Raw genomic sequence first — 26496 nt, forward strand, 5'->3', positions numbered from 1 at the left:
AACACAATGAAAACATATGTTTGCCTTTTTTAAGGCTTGTGAACATGTTTGTTCAAGATAAATGTCAGAGGTTTTGAATAACTTAATGCCTTTTATTTAGTGGCTGTAGTATTAGTGCAGAAGTCTTCTAAGCCAACAATTGAATGTGGAAGGGATGAGGGAATCAACCCAGGAGGAAAAAACAGGTAGTTTTAATAACTCCATCAATAAATATTACAAATTTTTTTTTAAATGATGCCCCAACCTGATATAGCCTGGGTAAGAATAGGGCTGCCTGACACTATTTTCAACAAAAAGCAAAATCCTACCACAGCCTAATAAATTAAAAATTACTACAAAGCTCTGAGACTAAGTGAAAACAAAAGCCGGCAGATAAATATCATTAATTTGGATGGTGTTCCAGTTAATTGCACTCGGATGGCTAAGGACTGCTGCCAATTAGCTCAGCTAACAAATCAGTCTCGCACTCTTCAACAGACGCCGCAGTACAGAAGCTATAATGGCAACAGCGCATATTACTTATTCAGGCTTCATCCATCCCTCATTTTACTGAGGTCGAAGCGAAGAACACTGAAACAAAACTGCTTCGTGTTAACCATCAGGTCTACATGTGAGCACACTTTTTGGTATAAAATGTGTAAACACAATTACTATGTTTGCACTGCAGCATTTTAACTACAGGTGGCTAAATCTAAAAGGAACAAAATAAATCAGAGGGACAATTTGTTGTAAGCTGATTCAACGCTCACTTACAAAGAGAAACATTAGAAATGCCATTCTAGATCAGACATGTTGTCCCTGGTTATTGTCAACGGACAGCACAGAAATAAGTGGAATGCCCAAAGCACAGCTCTCAATCTGATTGTTAATATTCAGAAAAAGATTAAAAACTTTAAAATGTGATTTACTATGCTACATAAAATGTAATTTTTTTTTGTCTATTATAATTCTAGTTCATCCTGATATCCTGCACAATTTTAGTTGTGTGGGGTTTTTTTGATTCTTAAGATGTAAGCCTCAACAATTTCTTGCAACAAGTTACATCATTTAACAGTGCCCTGGACAGAAATTAATTCCCTTAATTGGCTTTATATTTCCTTACAATTCAGTATATTACAATACAGAGTGCACAGATATCCCAGTGTTCCCTCTCTAAACCAATCACTAATTTATATATTAGTCCTTCATACACTAGAACCCTGCCTACTCTGATTTATCAGAATCCCAATCTTTTGTCTTTCTTTGGGACACTTTCCAGGGCTCAGCTCACTTCCACCACTTGCCATATCCTTTAAGAAAAGTAAGCATGGCTACAGAACAATTTTTTGTAACAGCTCTATCATGTTTCTGAGGTCGTTTTCAACGCCATGCTTCATGCACCCTTTTTTCCCATTTTGATTGCAATTGCACAATGACTTAAGGTTGTTACTGAACTACCTACAGTAAAATTAAGGTTTTTGCATACTTACAAAGACATATCTTTGTAACGGAAGAGACTTTGAAAATTTGTAGATGAAATCATAATGAGCTTCCACGACTTCAGTCATTGATCCAATGGTGTCAGATAAATTCAGCTTCAAAATAAGCTCAGTTTTGAAGATAATAGCAGCGGTGGAGAAATTGCATTACTTGCAATATGTGAAACAAAAAGTGTGATTTCAGCTAGCTTCAGTCCAGACTGTTACAGTCATCCCTTCTGAGATTAGTTCATATGAATCCGAGACTACCCGTTTTGTCTCTGCTGGAAATACCTTGCTGAAACATCTTAAATACTAAAACTGAATCTACATTTTTCACTGCTGCACAACTTTTCTGGCTTATAGCTAGTATCATAAACAACTCACACACCAGGGTCATTCTCCTGTCTTGTTCCTCACTGTGCTTCAAGGTGAGAGCAGGAGTTTCTGTTAATTTTAGGTTAAGTTCATGACTTTGCAATTATGACACAACTCACTTCACTTCTATTACTTCAGCCCTCAAAGACATCTAGTGCCTCCTATATGACATGCAAATCAACTTTGTATTGATGATGCCCCACAACTTCACGTCACCAGCAAATGTAATCCAAATTTGTCTGCCAAAATTACTAAAAACACTAGTAAGTAAGATCTGTCTAAAGTCATTCCTTTAGGAAATCTAGAGTAACCTCCCAATAAACTGATGTTTCCCCTTCCAGGACAACCCACTGGTCTGTCCAGTTAGCTTTATCAATCTTTTAACTCCTACACCTTCTTGCTAGTATATCATTTTAATGATGACTCTTTTTTGTAACACTGTATCATGAATTTAATACCATATACATTGAAGCTGCTCCATTTTGATTGTCAGAAACCCCTGTTATCTTCTTGAAGAACAATGCCAGAAAGGTATGAAGTGGTCTATATTGGTAATACCTTTACGGATTGCACTCCACTTTCCATTTACATCTGAATTATTTTTTACTGTAAAGTTGTTCAGCAGTTTGAAAATCAGAGATCAGGTGAAACAGCTCGTCTCTACCTGCATCAATTTTTTCTCTTCCTTGAATTTGGATATAAGGCTTGCTATCTTTTTTCCCCTTTCTAAAAAGAAAACAAAACAAAAAAACCATCTTAAATGCAGCTGTAGTCTTTCCAGTACTCCAGGACAGAGATTACTTTGTTCTTCCTTCTTCCTTCCACATTAGTGGTCCGTATAAGTCTATTACATTTACCATTTATAAACTGGTGCATTTCTATACTGCTAAAAATTAAAAGACATGCAGTGGCTAGTCACCAGCTACATGTGTGCTAACATGTACACTCATTGACCAGCACTTGATGCCACTTGGACCAAATGAAAGACTCAGCTGCAACTCTGTCTCCCAAGGTGGGAACTAATTTAGGTTTTTGTCCTCTATTGGACCACTGTTTTTCATGCAACTTGTTGCAATTCCATGTTGTCATCTAAGACCACCCTCAAATCAAACACAGTTGTAATGGGGGAGTGGGTTCCTTATTTATGGGCAGAAGAGTAAGAATACCTGACAGACTACAATATGATCCTACAAGCCTTATTACTTGATGAAACTAAGCTAAAAGCATGCCACCTACTTTTTGTTTTGATTTTTAGTGTTCAATGACAGAGTTATGGGTTACTTTCCAGAGATAACTGAATGTTCTAGGTCCACAGCAATGAAAAAATCTCAGGCTGGATGAAGCACAAGTCCCCAGGAAATATCCTCCAGCTTCATTATTGCTCATTAATTCTTTCTAAAATTAGTGCAGCACAAAACCTCAGCACCCAATATCCTTTCTTCCTAAATATCTTTCTCCTTTTTCATTCATATTCAAAAACCAGCTGAGTCAATGGGAAGTAGAAGTTCATGTCTCGTAATGCTGAGCCCTTGAGCCCAACGCTGTGCTTGTTGGGCACAGAATGAAGGTTTCAGATGCTTCTGCCTTCTGTGGTTATCAGATACAGTAATGATCACAATTCACAGAGCCTCATATAGCCAGGTGTAAGGTATTATATCTAAGTAACAATAAGAAAGACTACATCTACAGCATGAGAGCCGCTGAAAACTGCAACAAATAGCAATACCTGTGACAGGACACACTCTGGTGAGCTTGGTGTTTTAGGAAACAGCGTGGCAAATTCTGGATGTAACAAATCGGGTCTCCTATCTGATCAATACGACTCCCTAAGTGGATGAAGGCACTTGGCTATCACCTGACCTTGAGGGGCACATTGGCTGTTCCCTACATCCAAAGCCCTGAGAAAGTTTGTGCACAGTTACAGTAACATTTGTTTCCTGTTTTTTTAAATAAGATTTGGACTTCTGAACCAAATGCACATCATCTGTATCACAGGTACACATCTGTCCAAGGCAAAGCTCTTGAATGTGAGAATACTCACTTTGGAGAACCCTGCTAACTAGATTTGAAAGAGATTTCAAATCAACTGGCATTGGTCCACAAAAGAAGTTATCATACATGACTTGGAAGTCCCTGAAAGTTCCCTTGCTACAGGCACCTCAGAACAGGACTGCAGTCAGTGTCAGCTGTCACAGGTTGAACTGAATTGCTTGAAGTGGAGTAGGGACAGTTTTCCAGCAGCTGAAGATTTATCTCTCAGCTTTAAATTATTTTTAAAATTACATGCTTCCAAAAAATGGATGCTTCACACTGCTCTGTTTTAAGCAAGAAAGCAAACAACTTGCAGTTTAGCCTCATTCTCGAAATTAAATAAACAGCAAAACGATCACTGGATGTGTTGCTAAAGACTACCTTAAACACTTCACACTTGGATATATATGCACATCAGTTCAACCAGTTTATATTTCATGTTTACCTTGACTATGCATGCCAAGTTGATAACTCACTTTACTGACCAAGTTGAGCACCACATGTACGATTAATGAATATGTGTTAGCATTTTCTGAAACTATTTCCTGTGATTTTGGGTTTTTTTCGTTTTACCCTCTTTTACTTGGCATTGCTTATAATTGCAATAGCATATGCAGCATCAAAAGAAGACAGGCTCTACTTTGCTAAACTTTTAAAACATACAAAAACCAGCTAATACTCAACGGAGTTTACATTATAGACAGAAAAAAGGATTGGAAAAGGAAATGAGCATGAAGTAGGCAAATGTCATATAAAAAGTACAATTTTTTGTACCTTATGCTTGTGAGAATATATTTTCTGGTTTTGCAATAGATGATGCATTATTTTATTTTTCTTTAACTCAAAGAGGTCAAATGGAAACTTAAAAAAGAACCATAAAAAGGCATAACAATAATCTTCTTTTCTGATCCCTTTTCTCTAGACTAGTGTCGTGGTTTAACCCCGGCCAGAGATATTTGGAGTTTGTTTTGTGAGATGGCAAGTATTTTAAAGGCAGACTCCATTCTTTCTGATGGACAAAGTACTTCTGAAAACCTTCCATCTTCAAATTCCCTTTAAAAACTTAATGAAAGAAAACATTTCTGACATTTGTTTTTCCAAGACTTTTTTTTTTCATCTTGCATCATAACAGAAACTTTAAATACAGATAGTTTTTCTTCCCTAAGTTTTGTGTTCAGCACACTTCCAGAACGTTGAAATAATAATAATAATAAAAAAAGATGAATGTGACACTAGCAACTATTTCTAAGAAACAAACAAAATTCCCTCTTTTTTTTTTATTCCACAGCAAAACCCAACATGCTTTGTTTTGGTATATGGAAAGTATATACACTTTACCAGTTTCCCATTACAAAAACTAAAATTAATGCATATGTTAGCATGACTGAAATGAGAACAGACAAATATACGTATGTCTCCTAACTTGAGCCTCAAACTAGATTTCTTATTCTAGGAATAATTCTTAAAAAAGTTATTTTTTACTACTGGCCTGAGGCAAATTCAACTGAGATTATGCTTCTCAGGGGAAAAGCAGCATTTTCTGAAGCAAATGTACAACTTATCTGAGTACGCTGTAAAATCTGAAGATATTTGTCCTCTGAGTCATATTAGCACAGTCCACAGAATTCCACAGTTCCTTCTCTAGTGCATGTATCACCTGAATACATGAGATTAATACCTGTTTTGTGATCCACTTAAGCTTTCTATTACCAGATTTTAGCTGCTCTTAAATTTGTCTGTGATGGTCCTATCTCTTACTAGACAATTTCAAGCATTCTTTACTAACTTTGATTAACATAAAGACTTTGACAGGTCCTTATGGCTCCAGATTTTGATTTTGAGCTTCATCTTTTTGACCTTTAGGAGTCTCTGTGGTCTAATTCTCCTATATCATAACGATTTATGGTTTTCTATATTCAGTGTAAATGCTTTCAGTCCTAAGTCTCTGGCCATCTATTTTCATGTATTGAGTGCACTTCAGCGAGAGATGCATCTTTAAAATATCATCATGTTTTTCTCTCTTTGGAATATTTATATGCATCAAAAGATTTATTATTATTATCATTATTATTATTTTATAAGATGCTAAGTTTGCAATAATTGCAGGGAACTTTCTAGTGAGTCCTGATAAAAAATATTCAAGTGTCTTGGTCGATTTCTGCTATAAGACAGATAAAGCCAAGGAACCAACTGATGAGAAACATGCAAAAAGTAAAACACAGGCAGTAGCTGCCTGCTGTGATATTACATACTAAGAGCAATACAACCAAATTAAAAGGAAGGAAAAATGCTCAGTAAAAATTATGTGGTATAAATCATTAGGTGGACACAGACAACAGTCAGGAATATGGTAAAAGCTGCAAAATGAGAACAGCTAAATAGATTAGGATTGGCTATACTGCAGTCTCACAGCCTGGTTGCAGTTTGGAAAACAGAAGAGGTAGGTTCTCCTATGACATAAAACTGGTCCCCTGATACTGCTGGCAAACAAGCTGTAAGACTTCCTTTCTTAAGCCTTATAAAAACAGTTGTTGTTTTTCTCCCCCAACCCTCCACTGAAAAACAGTTCTAAAAACAAAGAATCGGCATAGTTGAAAGGGGTCCCAAGACAGCATTTAGTCCCCCCTACACCTCTGATGCGTCAAAAATTTCTTTTCATTTCAAGATGAAATGAAGCCTAACATAGTTATTATCTTCTTAAATAATATGTTCTCCAGTCCTCTATCTACACATTTTTCTTTCCCACTTTTTACGAACACAAGTCTTGACTTTACAGACCACAGACTCTGAACTATACAGCTGCAGAAGGCCTATAGCAACTCATGCCATTCAAACATTGTGAAAGTTTCTCAGAGTTCATCCTCACTGAAGGTAAATAAGAAACCTGGAGAGTCTCCTTTTAGATTAAAGATATCATCTAATGGTTGAAAGAGAGAACTGGGCATTTTAAGTCTCTCAGTTTATTCTAAGCTATGCCTTTAATTCACTTGTGAAAGTTTGGCTCATAACATCTTTTACTCCAGACCGGATATCCAGTAGACAGGGTAAATTACTACCACTTTCATTGCAACTTTTCCTGAGATTATTTAGCTTTCCTTGTGCTCTGAGATACTCAGAATAAAAGGTTTTAAAAACAAATTAAATTCAGTAAATGTCTTTCACCACCTAAGTTTACTATCCCTACAACCAGTAAAGATGGGAAATAGTAGTAATAAGGCACAATAATTTCTCCTTTATTCACTATGGTAAAAATCCATATTCTAATTGTTTTGAAGGATACATACCTACAACAGTAAAAACAAAAATTTAGTTGAAGCAGAAGAACGTCTGAAGAATAAACAAGTTTTGATATTCCTGCTCCTCATTCATTAGGATTTTATTAATATAAATATTTCATCCATTCAACAATTACAAGAAGGAATAAAAATATTTCAGATTGCTCTTTCCGACATTAATGAAACAAACTCCTAGAAGAAATAAAATACTTTCTTCTCCAGGTACGCTTATTAACAAGGTCCTACTATGGCTGCACAACTTTTGATTCAAGACAGGTAACTTCAGGTTCAAATTCACTGAAACTTAAACAGAACATGGACTTTATACCCGAGTCCATTGTCCTGCAAGAACACCAGGGTTTATAGAGGATTTCTACCTTAGGTTGGTTTCCATTGGTGCCTAACTATTAGCAAGATAACTATGCACTCCAAAGCTAAGCACTTTTTTGAAACCATCAATGCAATAATTTTCTAATTAATAAAAAAACTCAAAAACATTTCTATAGCTGAACTGGTAACTGTTTTGTGACACAGCAGAGACAACATGCTAAGACTGGTAATAAATTACAAAACCCAGTAACATTAATCTCAAATCAGTTATAATTAAGAAAGTTTTACACTAAAGGGTTTCCTACTTTCTTCATGGAGCTTCCCAAGAAAATTAGAGTTACATATTTTTCACTTCAGACCATGGGAAGATTCTGTGCAAAACAAAATACTGCTTTCTTTCACAAACATTAGTATGGGACAAACAGGGATGACTGAGACAGAAAACCTTCAGACTGTGCTCTTTTCTATGCTAGTCAGGAAGGTTTAACAATAGATCTAGACCATATGTCTGCTTTTTTGTGTATCATCAGGGGGAGACAAATATTTTGGAAAACTTGGTATAATTCTAAGTTATTAGGTTAATTCTTGAAGTTCAACTGAAAGACAAGAACAAACCTGTTGGATGTTTTCAATCTACTGAAAATGCAATTCTACCACCAGGATAAATGTTAAAAAGAGAACAAATCCTGGGAAAATGCACAAAACCTTAAAATTAGAAAAAGGTAATAAATGATCCTTTCTTTAGTATTGAATTACTGCCAGTCTAACAAATAGACCACAGATGATCACAAACCTCAGAATTAAGCTTACTCTCTGAAATGAAGGCATGTAAAAATTGGTTTAATATGTGAAAAAAAAAAAAAAAAAGTATTTTTCTTCTACGTCTTTAATATCCTGGAACAAAATTGAGTACACGTTTCTCGGTTTGCAACATTAGGCCTGGCCATTAAGCACAATATGGCTAAAACCAAACTCTCATTTTTTCCTTTGAGGTGTGCTCATTCTTGGTCACTGGGGAGATTAACACCATCACCTGTCATTCACCAGCAGAATCTGTCTTCTGCAGTTTTGGCCACTTCAAATTTTCTCCCAGGTTATGCTTTCTACATAATACCCCTTTCAGTGGCAATCCACCACTAGAATTCAAATTATCATGAAACAGCACCCCAAGGTTCATCTTCTGATATTCACCTACACTTGCTAAGACTTTGCTTCAGCTTCTCATCGTCCTGCAACAATACTCTTTCCTCTGGCTTTGACAGTGTTATCCATTCAGAAATACACTGAGGTTATCTTCCCAGCATACTTCAGTGAACGTGTCACCTTGCTCTCTAGATGTCTCTGCTACGTTTTTCTCCTTCACCCGTATACTACTATGCATCATCTCATTCACCTTCAAGAAAGCAATGTCACATTTTGATGTTCCCGTCACACGAAACCTACCCCCTATATGTGTTCAGATATAAGAAAAAGCCCCTATATGCTTTCCCATATGTTTCTCTTCATCAATTGGGTATCCATAAAGCACTTCTATTAATTGAAAATCGTCCCACTGTAGCTTCAAAGCCTGACAGCTGCTAGGCTGCTGTCACGCTAAGATCACTGTCGCTATTCAAGCTTACTTCAGCACTTCCTGGTGGTTCCATGTATTCACTTATTGGGTCCTTATGTATTTAGATTTTAAACTTATCTTTTTCTGTGCTGTACAGGACCTGACACACTGGAGTCCTGGGCTTATAGCTAGAGTTCCTATGTACTCTGGTGATAAAAATAAAAACCACCATAAACCTGCCAGGGACACATCCACATCTGCACCAACCTTGCCTCAGGAAGCTCATATTCTAGATGATATTGTGAAAAAGCTGAATTATATGTATTTCTGACTGTGTGAATTTCAGCACGCACAAACAACACGAACACACACTGGTGTCTCATGTTAGGTGTGGAGCGTACAGACATACACAGATGCCCTGTGGACATAGAGATATCCATGGCATATGGCCACAGATATTTGCTGAAGGGAAAGCTGAGAATTACTTACCACACTGCAGCCGGGACAGTCAGGACCATTTTCACATGTCCTACGCCGTGCCTGGATCCCTCCTCCGCACTGAGCAGTGCAGCGCTCCCATGGACCCCAGCCTGTCCAAAACACATGAGGGGGGCACAACAAATGCTCATTGCAGTACCTGTGAGAAGAGGCAAACAAGAAGGCAAAGAATCTATTTAGTACCAAGACAAGACCTCCCCCAAAAGTCCCTCATTTGCATTATTCAGATATGTTTGTACAGGGAAATATTTTATACAAAGGGCCCCTCTCTATTCATAAAGCACTGAACTAACAGGTGTCACATTGAACAGTGTTTAAACATTTGAGATTTTTTTTTTTAGGCCGTAATTGCATGGGTGAAGCATTTGTTTGCTTTATTCAGTGCCTTTATACAATCCATGTGATACAACCATGCTCTTGTACTGCGAGCACGTAAGCAAGGTTGACAGCTACTTCATTAAAAACAGTTGTGAATATATATCTTGGGCAGAAGTGAGTCAACCAAACAGAAGGCAACCATTTATGCAGGCAGTCTTTTATCAGTCTCCAGCTAAGCATTGATTAGGATCCATCTCTCTCCTCTTCAGAGAGCTAAACTTGCTTTTTGCTTTCCACAGTGGCTCCACTTTTATGGCTGAAATAAAAGCTAAAACATTGATTCTAGGAATAAAGAACTGTACTGTTTTCATAATGTTATTACTTTATCTTTTAAAGGGCATTTTTAGCTACTATAATCTTTGAAGGCTTTCCCAGTGGGCTGCAAACTGATTCAGAGGCCTACTAGGTTCTTGAGGGAAGCAGGAATATTTTACTACTGAGCTGTCATTATTGTAACAAGACATTCAGATATGTGGGAGGGTCCCAACTTTTAATGATTTTTGTCATTTTTTGTAAAAACCCAAGATTCCTGATTTTTTGCACGTGCCATCCAATATCTCTAGCCGTAGCATATGCTGCTTAGTGAGGACCGTCTACACAGGTCCAAAGGATTTGGGCCACCAGCAAGTGTGACTGGGGCTCTTAAAAGAGACCAAGCTGTTATTGCAGATAAAGCAAAGCCACAACAAATATTCAGAAAACAGATGACCCTGAAGGAGTGCTCTAATATTTTATGGATGCGGCTGGGTGGCTCTTGTTCCAACTACTGACTGTCCTGAACAAACAAATCAATCTGTTACAATATTTCCTCATTTTTTTACACCAGCCATCCAAAATCCAGTCTTCTTGCCCTTCTAAAAAGTTTCCATCACTTTGCACTCTCCTGTAATGAAAACTGACTCTAATACTTCAGTAATTCATTTTCTACAAAAAGAGAAATGACAGTATAAACTGTTGTCATTTTCAACAAGAATAACCGTAACCACATTTTTTTTCAGAAAGCTCAGATCCTCAAGCTCTAATTCTTCGTTACCAAGGAATCTGCATTCAGAATTCTGTGGGAAAAAAAATGTTGTTTGTGTATGTTATATACAACAGTAGGTTTATCACATATGCTGGAGCCTATGGTTCAGAATTTGCCCCTAGGTCTGAGGAACTCCATCAAAATTTAAAAGCTTGGGAGTGGGATAAATATGGGAGTGACATTTAGGTTTGTGTTTCTGTATAGTTAAGGAAACTATTAACAGCTTGTATTGACCTCATCTGCTGTTTACCAGTAAACTGAGGAAAAAAACCCAAACCCTCAGTATTTATGAATCTGCTATCTCAGAATTCTTCAGTGCATGATTTGGGTAAATGTTTTTCAACAGTAGCTTATACATAAACTACCTTATTTTCCTCCTGCATGTTCAATATTTGCAATTCACAATTCACATTATGGCATCACTAAAGATGCATAGGAATGTTCTGCGCCTGGATATTCTTCCCCCAAATCTCCAACAGCTGCACACATTCTTTGTCATATGCAGTCATTTATGTGAATGTTTGTGATAGTTTGTGATCATTTGTTAAGAACGTGTACCCAATGAAACAGAGATGTAATATCACTTTTTATTTACTCAAATGAGTACATATTTTGCATAATTTCATTAGTTCTTAATGGAGATGTGCTAAGTTAATTTGGGACACACACATAGGATAAAGCAAGTCTGCCATGAAGTTAACAATTACTGATATTCAGCCATGCAAAAAGTAAAATTAAGGGTGGGACTCATCTCGCCTTAAAATATAGGCATGTACAGTGTAGCTGTCTATAAATGAAGTAGTCAACTAAACTTCAGCAACAGTTCATGGAGAGAAACAGTCCTTTTAAAAACATGATTTATGTCACCCTAAAAAAAAAGTCTAATGTAGGTCATAGAAATACAGCCCTCAATATACTGATTTCTCTCCACTGACTATAAAGGCTGCGTGGGAGACAGACATCTAAGCTCCCATTACAGCCAATGGAAATTTTGTCAACGCAAGCTATGGAGACTAGAATGATTAATTTGACCAAATTTAGGAATATACAGTAGAAGGAAGGCTCTGTTTTCCACAGCCTATATTGACTAGAATTCTACAGACTGTAGTGGAAGTTCAGACACCTGACTCACACATAAGCACTCACATTCGTGGACACCTGAAGTTAGGTGTGACAAATCTCACTTAGATAAGACTCATGACACTATACAGTTTCTCTTTTAGTGTCAATGTGCCCTATCACCTGCTCTCTCACTTAAGCGGAAGACAGAAAAGAAACCTGACAACTGACACAGTAAGCACTTCAAAGGCTGGCAATTCTGTTAACCAACACTATTTAAAGATGCAGTTGAAACTACAAGATGAAACTGAAAAAAGCCCTAAAATGTCTATGTAAGCTACTTAACTTCAATTCAGGAAAACATTTTTTTAAAAAATTCAACAACAGAAGTGAGTGTAAATTTTTCCTTTTTTTCAGGAAAAGAAAAAAACCCCCACAACACAGCATACAAGTAGAATCTTATTTTCATTTCAGCCAGCCAGCCTCTGAAAACATCAGGTATGTTTTCACAGCTAGAGACATCCCTGCAATTGATCCTTGAGAGCTGAGCTACAGCATGGGGATTTGAGCCAAGTTTCATTATATCTCTTCTTGGCGGCATTTCAAGTCACTCAGTAACCCTTTTTCCCTTTTGCTCTTTCTTCCCCTCTTAATTTTGTTCTCAGGACCCACAGGGCTAACATTTTATAGTAATTCAACAAAACACGCAATGCAAGAAACTTGAATCTGTGAAACCACTGCCCTCTCCCCTAATCTAACTGTAATGAGGTCAGAAGGGGGAACAGCCTAGAGAAATGTGAGTTTTGTACAGTGACCCTTCCTGTTTCCCCTTGCAGTGAATCCAAGTTCAAATGCCCTAATAAAGTAATTGTCATACTGGAGAAAGGGAGAACATCCTCTGTCCAGTTGTGTCCACAAACGCTAGTTCCTACAGTAATTTTTTAATTTTTACTTCAGGCAATTCCAGTACAACTGGAATTACTATTCTTGTTCCTATGAAGATCTCAACCTTTAGTAAAACTTCAATTTATTTCAGTGTTGCCATGCAGCACTGAGTACCACAGGCTAACAGCCTGACAGTTACAAATGTGTCTTTTTTATTCCACAGAGAGATGCTATTTAATATAAACATATAGTTCTTAACTTTGAACCATATTATACTAGCATGTATTTAAGAAAAACAAACTAACCTTCATCACTGTCTGCCCATTCCTATGCAATATACTGTTATGTGGTGGGTACTCGTGATTACCAGCTGGTGACTTACTGAGAAGCATAGACTATTCTGAGGTTGATGGGAATGCTGGATTCCTTTAATTGAAGGCAGACACATGACGCACACACATGCCTTACTAGATTGAGATTGCTAAATCAACAGAAATCCCCACCCAGGAGACTGTGGAAGGTGGCGGGGGCCGGGGCATGTGCTCCCAGGGGCTTCGGTGGAAGAAGAGGAGGGAGTAGAGAAAGCAAGGAGGATGGGAGCACACAGTTCACAGCAGACAAGACAGCCATGGGAGCGCAAGCAAGCCCAAAGCCTAGTGGTGTTTGATCTGCTCTGCTGAAGGGGACCGGGTTTATTCGCACTGCTCGGAAACAAGCAGTGCTACACAGAGCAGGCACTTGACTCTCAGCAGTTCCTCCTTCTCATGGAAACCAGCCCAAAAGCTCTGAATATCTGCTGAGGATTGTGTACAAAAAGAAGGTGACAATATTACTGCTTCTAATCTTCTTATACACCCCAAAATTTCCAGGGCTTTCAAACATTTACTCCTCATCTGCAGCCAATTTATTTTTCTGCTTCTGATTTGCCATGCTTTTTTTCTTTCTTTTTTTTCTATGTAATAAAAGATAACTACACTCACTAAAAGCAAGGGATTCTCATTCTAATGTCTCTCATTTCTGCACAGATAGGAGGGAGACCAGTGGACTTAATGAGCCCATATCTACAGTATTTCCACAGAAAGAAGAGGACAAATATTTTCACTCAATGAAAAAGTCAAGACAGGATACTATAGACTCTAAACTAAAACCTAGAGAGTTTTCCAGCAGCTTTGGTGAATATTTCTCATACAGGAAAAAACAGAAATTTTTAAGCCCCTAAGGAATTCATCAGGATATCTTCCATCTGGAGTCTTAACTACGAAATTATTTTATCTGATTAACGAATTTTGTTAAAATACTGTTTTTGCTCCCTCTCCATAGTCTGTCTAAACGCACATCAGCTGCACTTTTGACCTTTTTCTACAAGGCGAATTTGCTTTGTAATATGAGTCTTTGCTGCTATCTCTCAACTGTTTTCCACCCCTCCACACCCCTTTAGCAGCAGAGCATGCAACAGCTTAACCTATCTGCAACACTTTAAATTGGTAAATATTGCCATTGATTTCAAGGGAATGACCAGCAAGCACAGAGCTGCTTGATACATTAGCCATGATAGGATCATGGCTTTCATGAGGTAAAACAAACATAACCTAGACAGACAATTTAGGTCTTAATGCATGAACAAATACTCTCAAACTGAACACGCATTCACATCTGCAGGTGAAATTACCTCAGCTATACACTGCCTTTTCTGTGTTTGCTTTCTACAGAGTTATGCACTGGACTTCTACTGAAATCACTCTTTGTTGAAAAGCTGTTTCAAAGTTTGGCACAATGCTGGCTGTGGAAACTGAATCCCGCATTTATGCCCCGAACACGTGAAGGTGACGCAAATATGCACTTTTATAAAGACAAACGTACACAACGTGTAAACCAACTAATTCTAATTTTTACTAAGACTACACATATATTCATTTTACATATGAGCTGGGCCATTAAGAAAGTAAAATGTTAGGCTATTTATAAGCACTGATTAATTTAAATGAGAAAATCTGAGAAGCTGCTTATTGGTACTGTGGATACAAAACCAAGGTAGACGTTTCTTAGGAGTTACTGCATGTGGAATATTTGCTCAGCCTGCCTAAATGTATTGGGCCCAATTCTCAAAGGAACTGTTTCCACTTGCTGCAGATGTAACTTCAGTGGTACTGGAGTGAAGCAGTGAATTAGGACCACTGTAAATACTGGTACTCCATGGCCCTCACAGCTCAAAATTCTCTACAAGCTGTCAGAGCCCTGAGGACACTCATAAAGCTCTAATGGCCCCAACCAGCCTCACCTGGGACCTCTACCAACACCCGTGGGCCCAGGAGCTCTATTTAAGCTCTGCCAGGGACCTTCAACCCCTGCCTGAGCCGTGCTGTTGGAGAAGTGCTGGACCTTGTCCCTGGCCCACCATGGAGCCCCTTGGTCTAGACCTCAATGTGTCGACTGGCCTTGGCCCTGTTGCTATAGACCTGCCCGGTGACCACTGAACTGGATCCTAACCCTGGCCTGTGGCTTGGCTTCCCAGCTGGACCTCAGACCTGCCTCATCACCATATCACCTATGATCTAGACTCTTGGTTGGATCTGGCCACAATCTCCAGGCTTGCCTGGCTCCTCTGCTGGGGGTGGTGGGATGGGACCTGGCTGGTGAGTTTCTCAGGACTCTCTGCTTTTTACAGCTCTGAAAAGACTTATCCAAGTACTTGGCCTGACATTGACAAAAATCCTGTCAAATAACTGATGCCTCATCCCTCTAACTTTTTTACAAATTATACAACAATACTTGCTAACATACCACACCTTCTGGAAATAAATTTTAAAAGTACTTTTAAAAAAAGAGCTTTAAAAGTAACAACACACATCATGCATAACTTAAACAAAATCAGGGTAGAGGCAGGAAGATCAGCTGTGAGCAAGCTAGTGAGTGAGAGGAAGGTGCAGGGCCGGTGAGAGTGAACGGTGTTTCAAGGAGACAGGAAACAGCAACAGAGGAACTATGAGAGAAAAAGGCATCCTGCAGTAAACTCACAGGCATATACATCCCAGATTACTGCTGAACTGGATGAAGAGGGAAAGGACAAGTAACCTGCAGGCTACAAAAGTGTCCTGGTTTCAGCTAGGACAGAGTTAATTTTCTTCCTAGTAGCTGGTATAGTGCTGTGGTTTGGATTTAGTAGGAAAAGAATGTTGATAACACACTGATGTTTTTAGTTGTTGCTAAGTAGTGTTTATACTAAGTCAAGGATTTTTCAGCTTCTCGTGCCCAGCCAGCAAGAAGGCTGGAGGGGCACAAGAAGCTGGGAGGGGACACCGCCAGGACAGCTGACCCAAACTGGCCAAAGAGCTATTCTATACCATATGACACCATGCCCAGTATATAAACTGGGGGAGCTGGCTGGGAGGGGCGGATCGCGGCTTGGGAACTAACTGGGCATCGGTCAATGAGTGGTGAGCAATTGCATTACGCAACACTTGCTTTGTATAGTTTAATTCTTTTAGTATTACTATTGTCATATTATTATTATCATTATTATTGTTTTTCATTCCTTTCTGTCCTATTAAACTGTCTTTATCTCAACTCACGAGGTTTTTTTCCTGATTCTCTCCCCCATCCCAGGGGTGGGGGGGCAGTGAGCAAGCAGCTGCGTGGTGCTTAGCTGCCAGCTGGGGTTAAACCACGACAAAAAGCAAAGCAACATAAGCCTGCTGTTCCTTCAGAACTGTTACATACCAAAATTCAATCCTTCTAGGCTGCTATTATTTCAACTCATTGTAAGTATCACTTTCGATTTTATACCTGCTTTTTTAGTGCACTCATTGTCTTAATACTGGACATTTTCTCCTATAATTATGGAAGTATTTCTCATGGTTTTCTGTATTTCTCTGAAACTCCTTATTGGACTTCTATTCCATGTTAAGATGAACAATGACTACTAACATTCATAGTCCATCACCAAAAAGTCTATCCAAACTAAACTCTTTTATTCTATATTCAGTCTCATTGTGTCCTGCCCTGGACTGACCTCTCAGTTCAAGAAAATCAATAACTGTTATTCATGCTGGGACAGAGCTATTGTAACAGCAGATACAATCTACATTTGGTGGTGATGGCTTTTTTGTTGGGCAACCTATTTTCAGAAAGCAATTTAGAAAATAACAAAATGCTCCCCTCTGCGATGAAAGGGTAAATATTCATGGCTCTGAAACAGCAAGAAGTGTTTGCATGTTCTGTGATACTGACCCTTTACCTTTAGAGTTAGAAAGATCAGGTCCCTGATGATCTGCTAATACATAAACGTGTGATGCAACTTCCCTTCAATGGAATCTCTTCATCTGAAGAAATGCCAGAGTCGGTGTTTAATTAAATCCCTCACTGAAACTCATCATAAAGGTTACTGAATCTTGTTTTCATTCAACAGCAATATAGGATACTAAATCATCCACGCAGAAACATTGAAGTAAGCTGCAAGTGCATATTGAGAGGAAACATATCCACATACATCTCTTGGAACGGATGACTACAGTACTCCAAATTCTTACACCAACACCAGTCTTCTGCTATCTAGCTTTTTGGCATGCCTCAGGAAACAACATAATGCATCTAAGAGTTGCAGTTTATCTGAATATATTCTAGTTTGATTTAAAGAAATATTTAATTCCTGTTAAAATTCCTAACACACAAATCACAAATTAGAGACATTAGGGTGTATGTAAAATGGAATCAGAGGCCTGAACTTTACATTCTGAGCTAGTGACAAAATACCCAGCCCAGTGCCAAAGCAGTAGATGGTGAAATCAAAATCTGAGCTGACTTGATCTGCTCAGTGGTTAATATATATACAAACAATTTCAAAAAACCCTGAAACCTTACTAAAAGATATTTGAGTTCAAGGTGCATTATATTTATTGAATATAAAACAAAGCCCTTGAAACTTTCTTTCATGTTATATAGATGCTTAATTCATTTAAGACAGAAAAAAATGAACTCACAGCATGAGTTACATGGTGCTGTGACCTTACTATATTTTGCTCTGAATTCCAGGGCTTGAGGCTGGGCGAGTTACAATTCAAACACACTGCAATCCATTTTCAAGGAGAATCAATTTTCAGGGTCTCAAGGGACAGCAGCACATTGCTTCAGCACAATTCTCTGGCACTACCAGGAGCTCTCAGCTGACTCCGGAGGGATGCAGCTAAGTGAAAGATGAAAGAACTGCTGCAGACCCACAGCCTTGCTAATGGGAATACTGTTACTGTGCAGCAGTGGAGTTAGAGAGTGAGTGAAAGGAAAGGGAAGAGAAAAACAAGGCAGGTAAAGGAGAAAACGTCCTGTGGAATACAGCTGAGCAGAAGAAATTGAAACAGATAGCAGAAAAAAGATAACTCACCTCTCCTCACGATTCTGTCCCACACAGACGCGTCCTCCGTGTCGAGGGGTTGGATTGCTGCAGGAACGCTGACGAACTTGAAAGCCTATTCCACAAGTGGTACTACAAGGTGACCAAGAAGTCCATGGTGTCCAGCCTCCATTTCTGGTAGAATAAAAAGCTCAGGCTCTGTCATCTGTTATACATAGCGAATGGCTGATTAGGTGTGACTGACAGCAGAATCTGGCCCATTAATATTTCTGTAGAAGTCATTAATACTGTATCGTGTTCCATTTCTTAAAGAATATTGAACTAAAATAAAGGTGTTCTGATCCTTCCATATTCCATGCTTTGTAATCAGCAACTGCTAAAATGACTCCATTACACAAGAAGTAAAGTACGAAGATACAAAGCTATTTAGTTGCTTTCAGTCACTTTATTCCGGGCAAACTTTATCTGCAAACTCCTGTATCAGAGTTCTGAAGATAACTTTTAATTACATATTGTTCCAATTATTTGTGAGTCTCTTTTTCAGGGAGATTAAAATGTCAAGTTTTGCTACCTCTTCTGAAACGAAAGTGATTAAAGCTTGGAGAAAAAGGAGGCTCAGGGGAGACCTTATCACTCTCTACAACTACCTGAAAGGAGGCTGTAGTGAGGTGGGTCTCGGTCTCTTTTCACAAGTAACAAGCAACAGGACGAGAGAAAATGGCCTCAAGTTGCACCAGGGGAGGTTTAGATCAGATATTATGAAAAATTTCTTCACCGAAAAGGTTGTCAAGCATTGGAACAGGCTGCCCAGGGAAGTGGTTGAGTCACCATCCCTGGAGGTATTTAAAAGATGTGTAGAAGTGGTGCTTAGGGACATGGTTTAGTGGTGGACTTGGCAGTGTTAGGTTAATGGTTTGATTCAATGATCTTAAGGGTCTTTTCCAACCTAAATGATTCTATGATTCTAAAGGAAAAAGAGTAGTAAGTGTCAAAATGCATTAGTTCGCAATTTCAACAGGATACTCTTATAAGGCACCAATACCTTATTTGTAATGTAACAAAAAAGCTAACAGACTTCACATGCTGTACCCTGCATTTGTGAACTTTTGGAAAGGACACTCCTGCCCTCCCCAATATACCCTAGGAAAAAATATACTAGACCAAACATCTCAAAAGGAATTTCATACCCTGTCCTAAGCAAAAAATGATGCACTTCAGCAGTTCCCAAAACCTTTTGATGGCTAGTTTGCAGTTTCTGTATTGGTAGAAGACAAACAGAAATCAAGAAAAATAAAACTAAACTATAATGAGTTCTTGAGGTTTCATCATAAAACCAAAAGTTAAAATAGTGCCTTACATGATCTTGAAATCACTTTTTTTTAACAATGAAAACTAATTAAATCCAGTAATAAAAATGACATAAGATTATTCAAGTAATTTATCACAAATATTATCAATTTAAATTTCACTCATCTTGATGTCTTGTTATTATAAGGGATATAAGAGTTGATAACAGAAAAAAAGCTTTTGAAAAAAATAATCAGCTATCACTGGTAACACAGACAAAATAATAAGATCTCTGTCAGTGCAATGTCTGACCTAAGTGGTAAAATGAACAAAATATCTGGATATCCAGAAATTCTGGGAATCAATTACTAATATAGCAGTGTTAACAGAAGTAAGATGTTAAAATAGCAGTGTAATACTGCCAATGGTAGTATGTGAATCAAGACCCAAATCATGTTCCAAATTCCCTTCTAAACCTGACAGGAAATAGCTGTTGTTTGCTTGTTCAGTATCTCACAGCACGCTTTTCTACTATTCTCCTGGTCTGATGTTATATATTATATTGTTATGTTTTTAATAATTTCCCTAAAATTGACTATTTCCACTTACAGAGCTTGCAGTTATCTTGTGCAGGATAATCAGTTTTATTCACTACCATGATGTGCTTCTGATGTTTAAAAAAAAACCCCAAAAACCAGCAGAGACAAAAAGCAGAAAGAATCACTGAAAATAAGCAGAATGCACCTGTATATAAGTTTCATCTTGCAATTAAAGTATATATAATGATGTAAACATGAACTCCTAATGTAGTTAAGAATACGCAGTGTTCTGAGTCTCTTTGAAATTATCTGCTCTCACTGTTTTTCTGGGAGTGATTACATGCCTGACAAAGACTAAAGAGTGGCATACAGACTGGTCATAGATCTAGATGTCATGATACAAGCAAAAGATATAACGAAAACATTTTTCCCAAGGCAGAATGGGGGAACACAATGGTGACATGAGACCTCCAAAAAAGTAAACAGTTCTGACTTACAGAAAAAGAGGTTTATGACTTACAGAACTGAGAAAAAGTATCATACTATGGATATTACCTAACATTGAGTTTTTTTCTTTCTGAGCTTTTGTTAAAATTAGCTGAGGACAATATTATTTGATACACAGCATTCGAAATCACTATTTGCCATCTGGCTCATTCTCTCTCCCACGAAGTCTGAGAGATACTTTCTAATGTCTCATTTGCTGTGGCCATTGCTATGAGCTGTTTTATGCACAAAACAGGATCGGTGGATTGCAGATGAGATTTCGAAGGGTAGGTTCTATTCTGATTAAGTTAAAAACTTTTAAACCATAAATGATAGAACCTGAAATTGTTTTGTGTACCTGGAACAGTTGGCAATCTCCATGGTTGGTCCTTCACACAGCCAACCTCCACACTGAGGAGCAGGACTGTCACACACACGTGTCCTGCAGAGGCAGGAGCCAACACTGGCACCGTCAGTGTGGGTGCAAGGTTTCCACAGTGACCATGTTCCAAAATGCCCATCCACTGTCAGATTCCTCATCTAGAAACAAACACAACAGAAAGGCTTACCTGAGGCCTGACAGTTCCTTCATACAACCTCTTAATTCTGCAGTACCTGGAGGTACAGCCTTCAGCCACCAACAATAAAAGCCTCCACTGGAGAGGTATACCTTCCAGACAGCAACCTCCCCTTGTAATTCCTGTAGCTGCATAATTCCCACCACCTCCAACCGATCTGGGCCACTGCATGCCACCACTATAGCAATAACAATACTCACAACTAACGGTTACCTTTCGCAACTGTGCTTGCCTACAGTGATTCAGTAAAAAGTATAGTTTCACTTTCTCGATTACCTTCTGATGACAGCATTCCCTATTTCCTAAAATTTACCTGGGATTAGGAACCTGGATACTGACTGTAAAACAGCATGTGCAAGAACGCTTGTGGAAACCCAGATCTAGATCAAAAGGAAGAGGTAGCAGAGGATAATAGTCCAGGGTAACAAAACTGGATGAATCAAACTCAAATCTCCATGATGAGTGTTTTTTTGACAACAGTTTTTTGAAGCACATATCACATAGCACCACTTCATAAAAGTGAAATGTGATTTTAAATATGACCCTCTCTAAACATTAGATGTAATTATATGTATAAATCCTAAAAACATCTTCAAAAAGCAGCACCTAACCCTACATGATGAGACAGTTCGCTCCCGCTGAAGTCAATCCTCAACATCTTTGGCTGGAAGGGTCAGACCATTCTCATCTTGACTGGAATGTTTCTATCATGCAGCCATAACACATGTTAATAAGAAATCTTTACTGTCCAGCTGAAACAAAAGGTGCTAATTGAAACTGCAGCAGCCTCCCTGGTTACTGGAACCTCTAAAGAAAATGGGGCTGGACATGGGGAATTCAGCTCTCTCAACAAAGACAGGCTTTCATATTATCAATTCTTTTAGCAAGGTGTTAATCTTGACAAATCTGTGATCATAAATGGAAATGATGGCCACTTTTTCACTTAAATGCTAAAGGCTTTGCCTTTTGATTGTCACATATTAACTTTCAGTCAAAACAACAGTACTAACAAGTGCAGGCTAAATAGCATTTAAAGTCACTCATAAAAATAAATATGTATCAGTCGTAGTCATGCATATTTTATCAAATGTGTAAGAACGTAACACTTGAACATTTGTTTATATATTGAAATAGGAACTACAGTTGTAGATTGTCATGAATGATCTGAAATGGTGTCTCCCTTTTGTATTTTTAGTATTGTTTCATTTTAACAGTGGTGAAGGAAGTATACATTTCACTAATAATTTGAAGATACAAGAGATTCAATTACAGCACAAGACATGTTTCCACTACCACACTGGGTTCTGGCTGATTCTTTCCACTGTGGTAAAGGTTCCATAATTTCACTATTAATTACATTTCTCATTATTTGTTTTTCACAGATATAGCTTCTCCACAGAACAGCTATGTGCTGACAGCTGTTTATTGAAAATAACTCACCGACCTTTGCTCACGCAGAGTATACACTGTTGTTTTTCGTAAGACAACAGGAAATGCTTACTTCTTGTTAAGTGACAAGTAAACCCATTCTCTCTTACACTGCTGGTCTAACAAATATACAGTCCATAAACTACCAATGATATGTCCCCAATCCAATTAATATCAGAGATGTGAAAATGTCTTTACTGCTTTCTATTTCTATGCTGCACCAAAGCATCTTTATTGTTGCACGTACATTTATAAACTAAAGCTACAGTTGTCTATGGTTACCATAGTTTATATCAAGTGGCAGGGAAAGTATTCATAAAACTTAGCTGACAGCTTGAGCTTAGAAGGACATACTGATGGCAGGTTTCTCTTTCTTGTTTTTTTCCCCTACTCCTGTAAAGATCATCCCACTGCAGTCTCTGCTGTTGCCTGTGACTCACCTGCTCTGTCTCTCTATGAATATCTCTCTTTCACAAGTGATATCAAACAATTTCATCACAAGACTATAGGAAAGCAAAATGTACTGATGAGGGGCCTTTTTAGCCCTCACCAGAACCTACGCCCATTAACCTTTCACCATCTGACATGCCTCAAGGGGAAAATCACAATCAATCAGACAGTATGGCTGTACTTTCCTGGCACAGCTACACTCTGCTTTCCCTCTCTACCACCCTGTTTTTGTCACCCTTTCCCTTCTGCAGATACCTCTAGTCCCTTCTTCCTTCCTGATGTCCTCCAAATATCAATATCTTCTTTGTCTTGAGCCTCTCTGCACCCACCTTGTCTTCCTGGTTTGTGCCTCTGCACTCTGAGTCAAGGTCACATCTTCAGTGACCCAGTCCTTAAATCTGCCACGAGCTCTTTGGTTTGAGATTACTTTGTGTAGAATTCAGTTGCTCTGGAGTACTTCCTGAAGCTGCTAATGAATTCAGGTAAGATCCCATACTATACTCTTTCCCTGCATGCAGCTGTAAAAATAAAGCCGTTTCATGTTGCATACTGTCGTGGTTTAACCCCAGCCAGCAACTAAGCACCACGCAGCCGCTTCCCCCTCCACCCTCCCAGTGGGGTGAGGAGGAGGAAAGGAAAAAAAGAAGTAAAACTCATGGGTTGAGAGAAGAACAGTTTAATAACTAAAGTAAAATATAATACTAACTACAGTAATAATGAAATATAATAATAATAATAATAGTAAGGAAAAGAAATATAACAAAAAAAAGGAAGGGGGGGAGGGGAGAAAAAAAAACTGTGATGCACAATGCAATTGCTCGCTGACCGATGCCCAGTTAGATCCCGAGCTGCGATCCGCACCTCCCGGCCAACTACCCCCTGTTTACATACTGGGCATGACATTCCGTGGTATGGAATACCCCTTTGGCTAGTTCAGGTCAGCTGCCCTGGCTCTGCTCCCTCCCAGCTTCTTGCACACCTGCTTGCTGGCAGAGCATGGGAAACTGAAAAGTCCTTGACTTAAGATAAGCGCTACTTAGCAACAACTAAAACCTCAGAGTGTTATCAACATCATTCTCACACTAAATCCAAAACACAGCACTGTACCAGCTACTAAGAAGAGAGTTAACTCTGTCCCAGCCAAAACCAGGACATATACTTATGTGGGGGAAAAACAAAAAACCAACTTTTTAAAAAATTATTTTTACTTTCTTTGTAAAAGCTCTTTGATAATGTCAGACAGTGTATTTTTATGTGATGGATTGCAAGTGGTTCCACTGGAAAATATTTCGGCAAAACAATGAACCTTCCTTACTATAAAAAATACTGGATGAATAATAGGGATATCTGACCAACTGGAAGAAGCTCAAAGTAGATATATGTGCCATAGCATTGATTACTATCTATATTCATGCACAATTGGTGTACTCATGCCAACTGAAACAATAACCTAAAAAACTAACTTGAGAATTAAATCAAAGCAAGATAACCAAAATAACCATATTTGTCACAAACAATCTTCGAAGTTCAGAGAGACGGTAACATAGATGCTCAGCTACCTCTCCTAGCCCCCTGCTCTACCATGACATGCCAATAAATATTCAGATATATGAATAATTCCCTAGGAAATAATTTCTCAAGTGCAACTGGTCACACTTTTAATTTTGGGCTAAACTAGTGTATAAACAGGCCTCTCTCTGATCCGAGTTTAGAAGAAACTCATCAGGCATTGATCTGACAAATTTTCTATAGCGTTAAAAAGATCGGTGTAGTTTTACTAACAATTAAGATATTGGAACCAATTGGAACCAAAAGAGGGAGGGTAGAAGGTTTCTAATATTCTGTTATGTTCTGCCTGCAACATTATCTTAAAAGTATATAGCAGATGTCAAGGATGTACATAGCTCAGTTGCCTACAAAATGAAATTCATTACATCTTGGCTTACATATCCTGTGAATACAGCACATAAAAATGCTATAAAACCAAATATTTGAAAGCCTCGCTAAGCAAAATGGTAATTGATTGCAGTTTGCCAGAATACAGTGTTATTTTAAAGGAAAGTTTCTATGAAGTTTTCAAATTTGTTCAATGATGTGTTACTTAGAGTTCAGGGGTTTAAGACAGTAAAATGGTAAAACCACGCTTTTCAATTTAGACAGTTAATTCTAAAATTTTCCTTATCTTATGCAACCTCAATCTGCTCAACTCCAAAATTCCTTTGGAAGCTCACTAAATCTTTTCATCTCTGATATGCAGTGTAAGTCTCACAGCTGTGGATGAATTTCTGAGCAATCCTTTGGTGCTCCCCTGCTTTGACTAGACTGTCATATCCTATGCAACTGTCATATAATAGATACTAAATAATTGTTTTTCCAGTTGAACGGAACAGAATTGAATTCTGCTTTCTAAACCATTCCTGCCTCCCGCTCCACCCCGTCTTGGCCTCATGTTTTGTATCTACGAAAGAAAATAAGGGCTAATGCCAGAATTCAAAGGCTAAGCAGTAGGCAGACTGCTCGTGCAAATATCAACCAACCAACCCATTCCAGTAATTCTTCCTAATACACCAACCCAACCAGGCCACCAGTAAACGCTCCACATAACCACATTTAGCCTGTGGGATTACCACAGGGAGATATGATATACTCCATGTAGTTGGAAATTAATATACTGTACAGTGCATCTAGTTACTTGCCAATCAGGGAGGCGAGGACTGCACTAGTGACTGAATCCAGACTTTCGGTGAGACAACGGCTATGTCTATATTAGCAAGTGGTATGCACATAAACTACAAATCTGGAAAATAAAACAGCTGGTGTTGAAGACTTGACACATACACCATATGTATTTTGTGGGCTTTACTTTGGACTCACTCTGGCCATGGATCAAATGCCTAGTAGTTGTTGGAGCACATTTTTGGTTTAATTTCATCTGAAAGTAATGTGGCTTGTGTGCTTCAAGACTGCTTTGTGAAGCGAACCAAAGAACAGTAGGTGGGAAAAATCAGAGTATTTGCCCCAAAGTTGCTCCTGATCTGAGGTAAAATGCTAACGCAGATGAATCCAGTGCAAGCCTTTTTTATTAAGCCACTATGTGAGAGCATGGATGCAAAGGACAGGACAAGATATCATTTAAAAAATTACTATTTAATGTCAAACACAGACAGTCAGAACACAGGAGCTAGTTCTCAAGGACCTCAGAATCAGTGTAGTGATTTGTATCTATGAGGCTGCTGCAACACATGTAGAGATCACAAGTGAAAACTGGAAGAACTTTGTACTAATTTTGCACATCTCTAGTTCACTAAACAAAGCCCAGCTTAAGAGAGAGGAGTATCAGTAAGATGTTAAAAGGAGCTTGTTAAACACATGGAGAATAGAACATGGATGTCGTATTAGCATAAATTCATAGATGCACGTGTTCCAGTGGCAAGTGGGGACAAGTTCAAGAAGTCCTTATTAGTGATGAAAGCAGAATTGAGTTGGAAAGGCTCCCTCTTCATGGGCAGAAGGCAAA

The 26496-nt window shown here is 38.4% G+C and overlaps 1 protein-coding gene across 1 annotated transcript in view; it reads right to left on the bottom strand.

The window, feature by feature from the left end:
* SEMA5A (semaphorin 5A) overlaps positions 1-26496 on the bottom strand; it is a 261292-nt gene that overhangs the window by 64030 nt on the left and 170766 nt on the right. Inside the window, exons 13-15 of the mRNA XM_050891819.1 lie at positions 20882-21063; positions 18242-18385; positions 9513-9660 (exon numbers count right to left, since the gene is read on the bottom strand). Of these exons, the coding sequence (XP_050747776.1) occupies positions 9513-9660; positions 18242-18385; positions 20882-21063 (474 nt within the window). The remainder of the gene's footprint in view (positions 1-9512; positions 9661-18241; positions 18386-20881; positions 21064-26496) is intronic.

Source organism: Gymnogyps californianus, chromosome 2 (assembly GCF_018139145.2).
Source record: "Gymnogyps californianus isolate 813 chromosome 2, ASM1813914v2, whole genome shotgun sequence".
In the NCBI taxonomy this organism is placed as follows: Eukaryota; Metazoa; Chordata; class Aves; order Accipitriformes; family Cathartidae; genus Gymnogyps; species Gymnogyps californianus.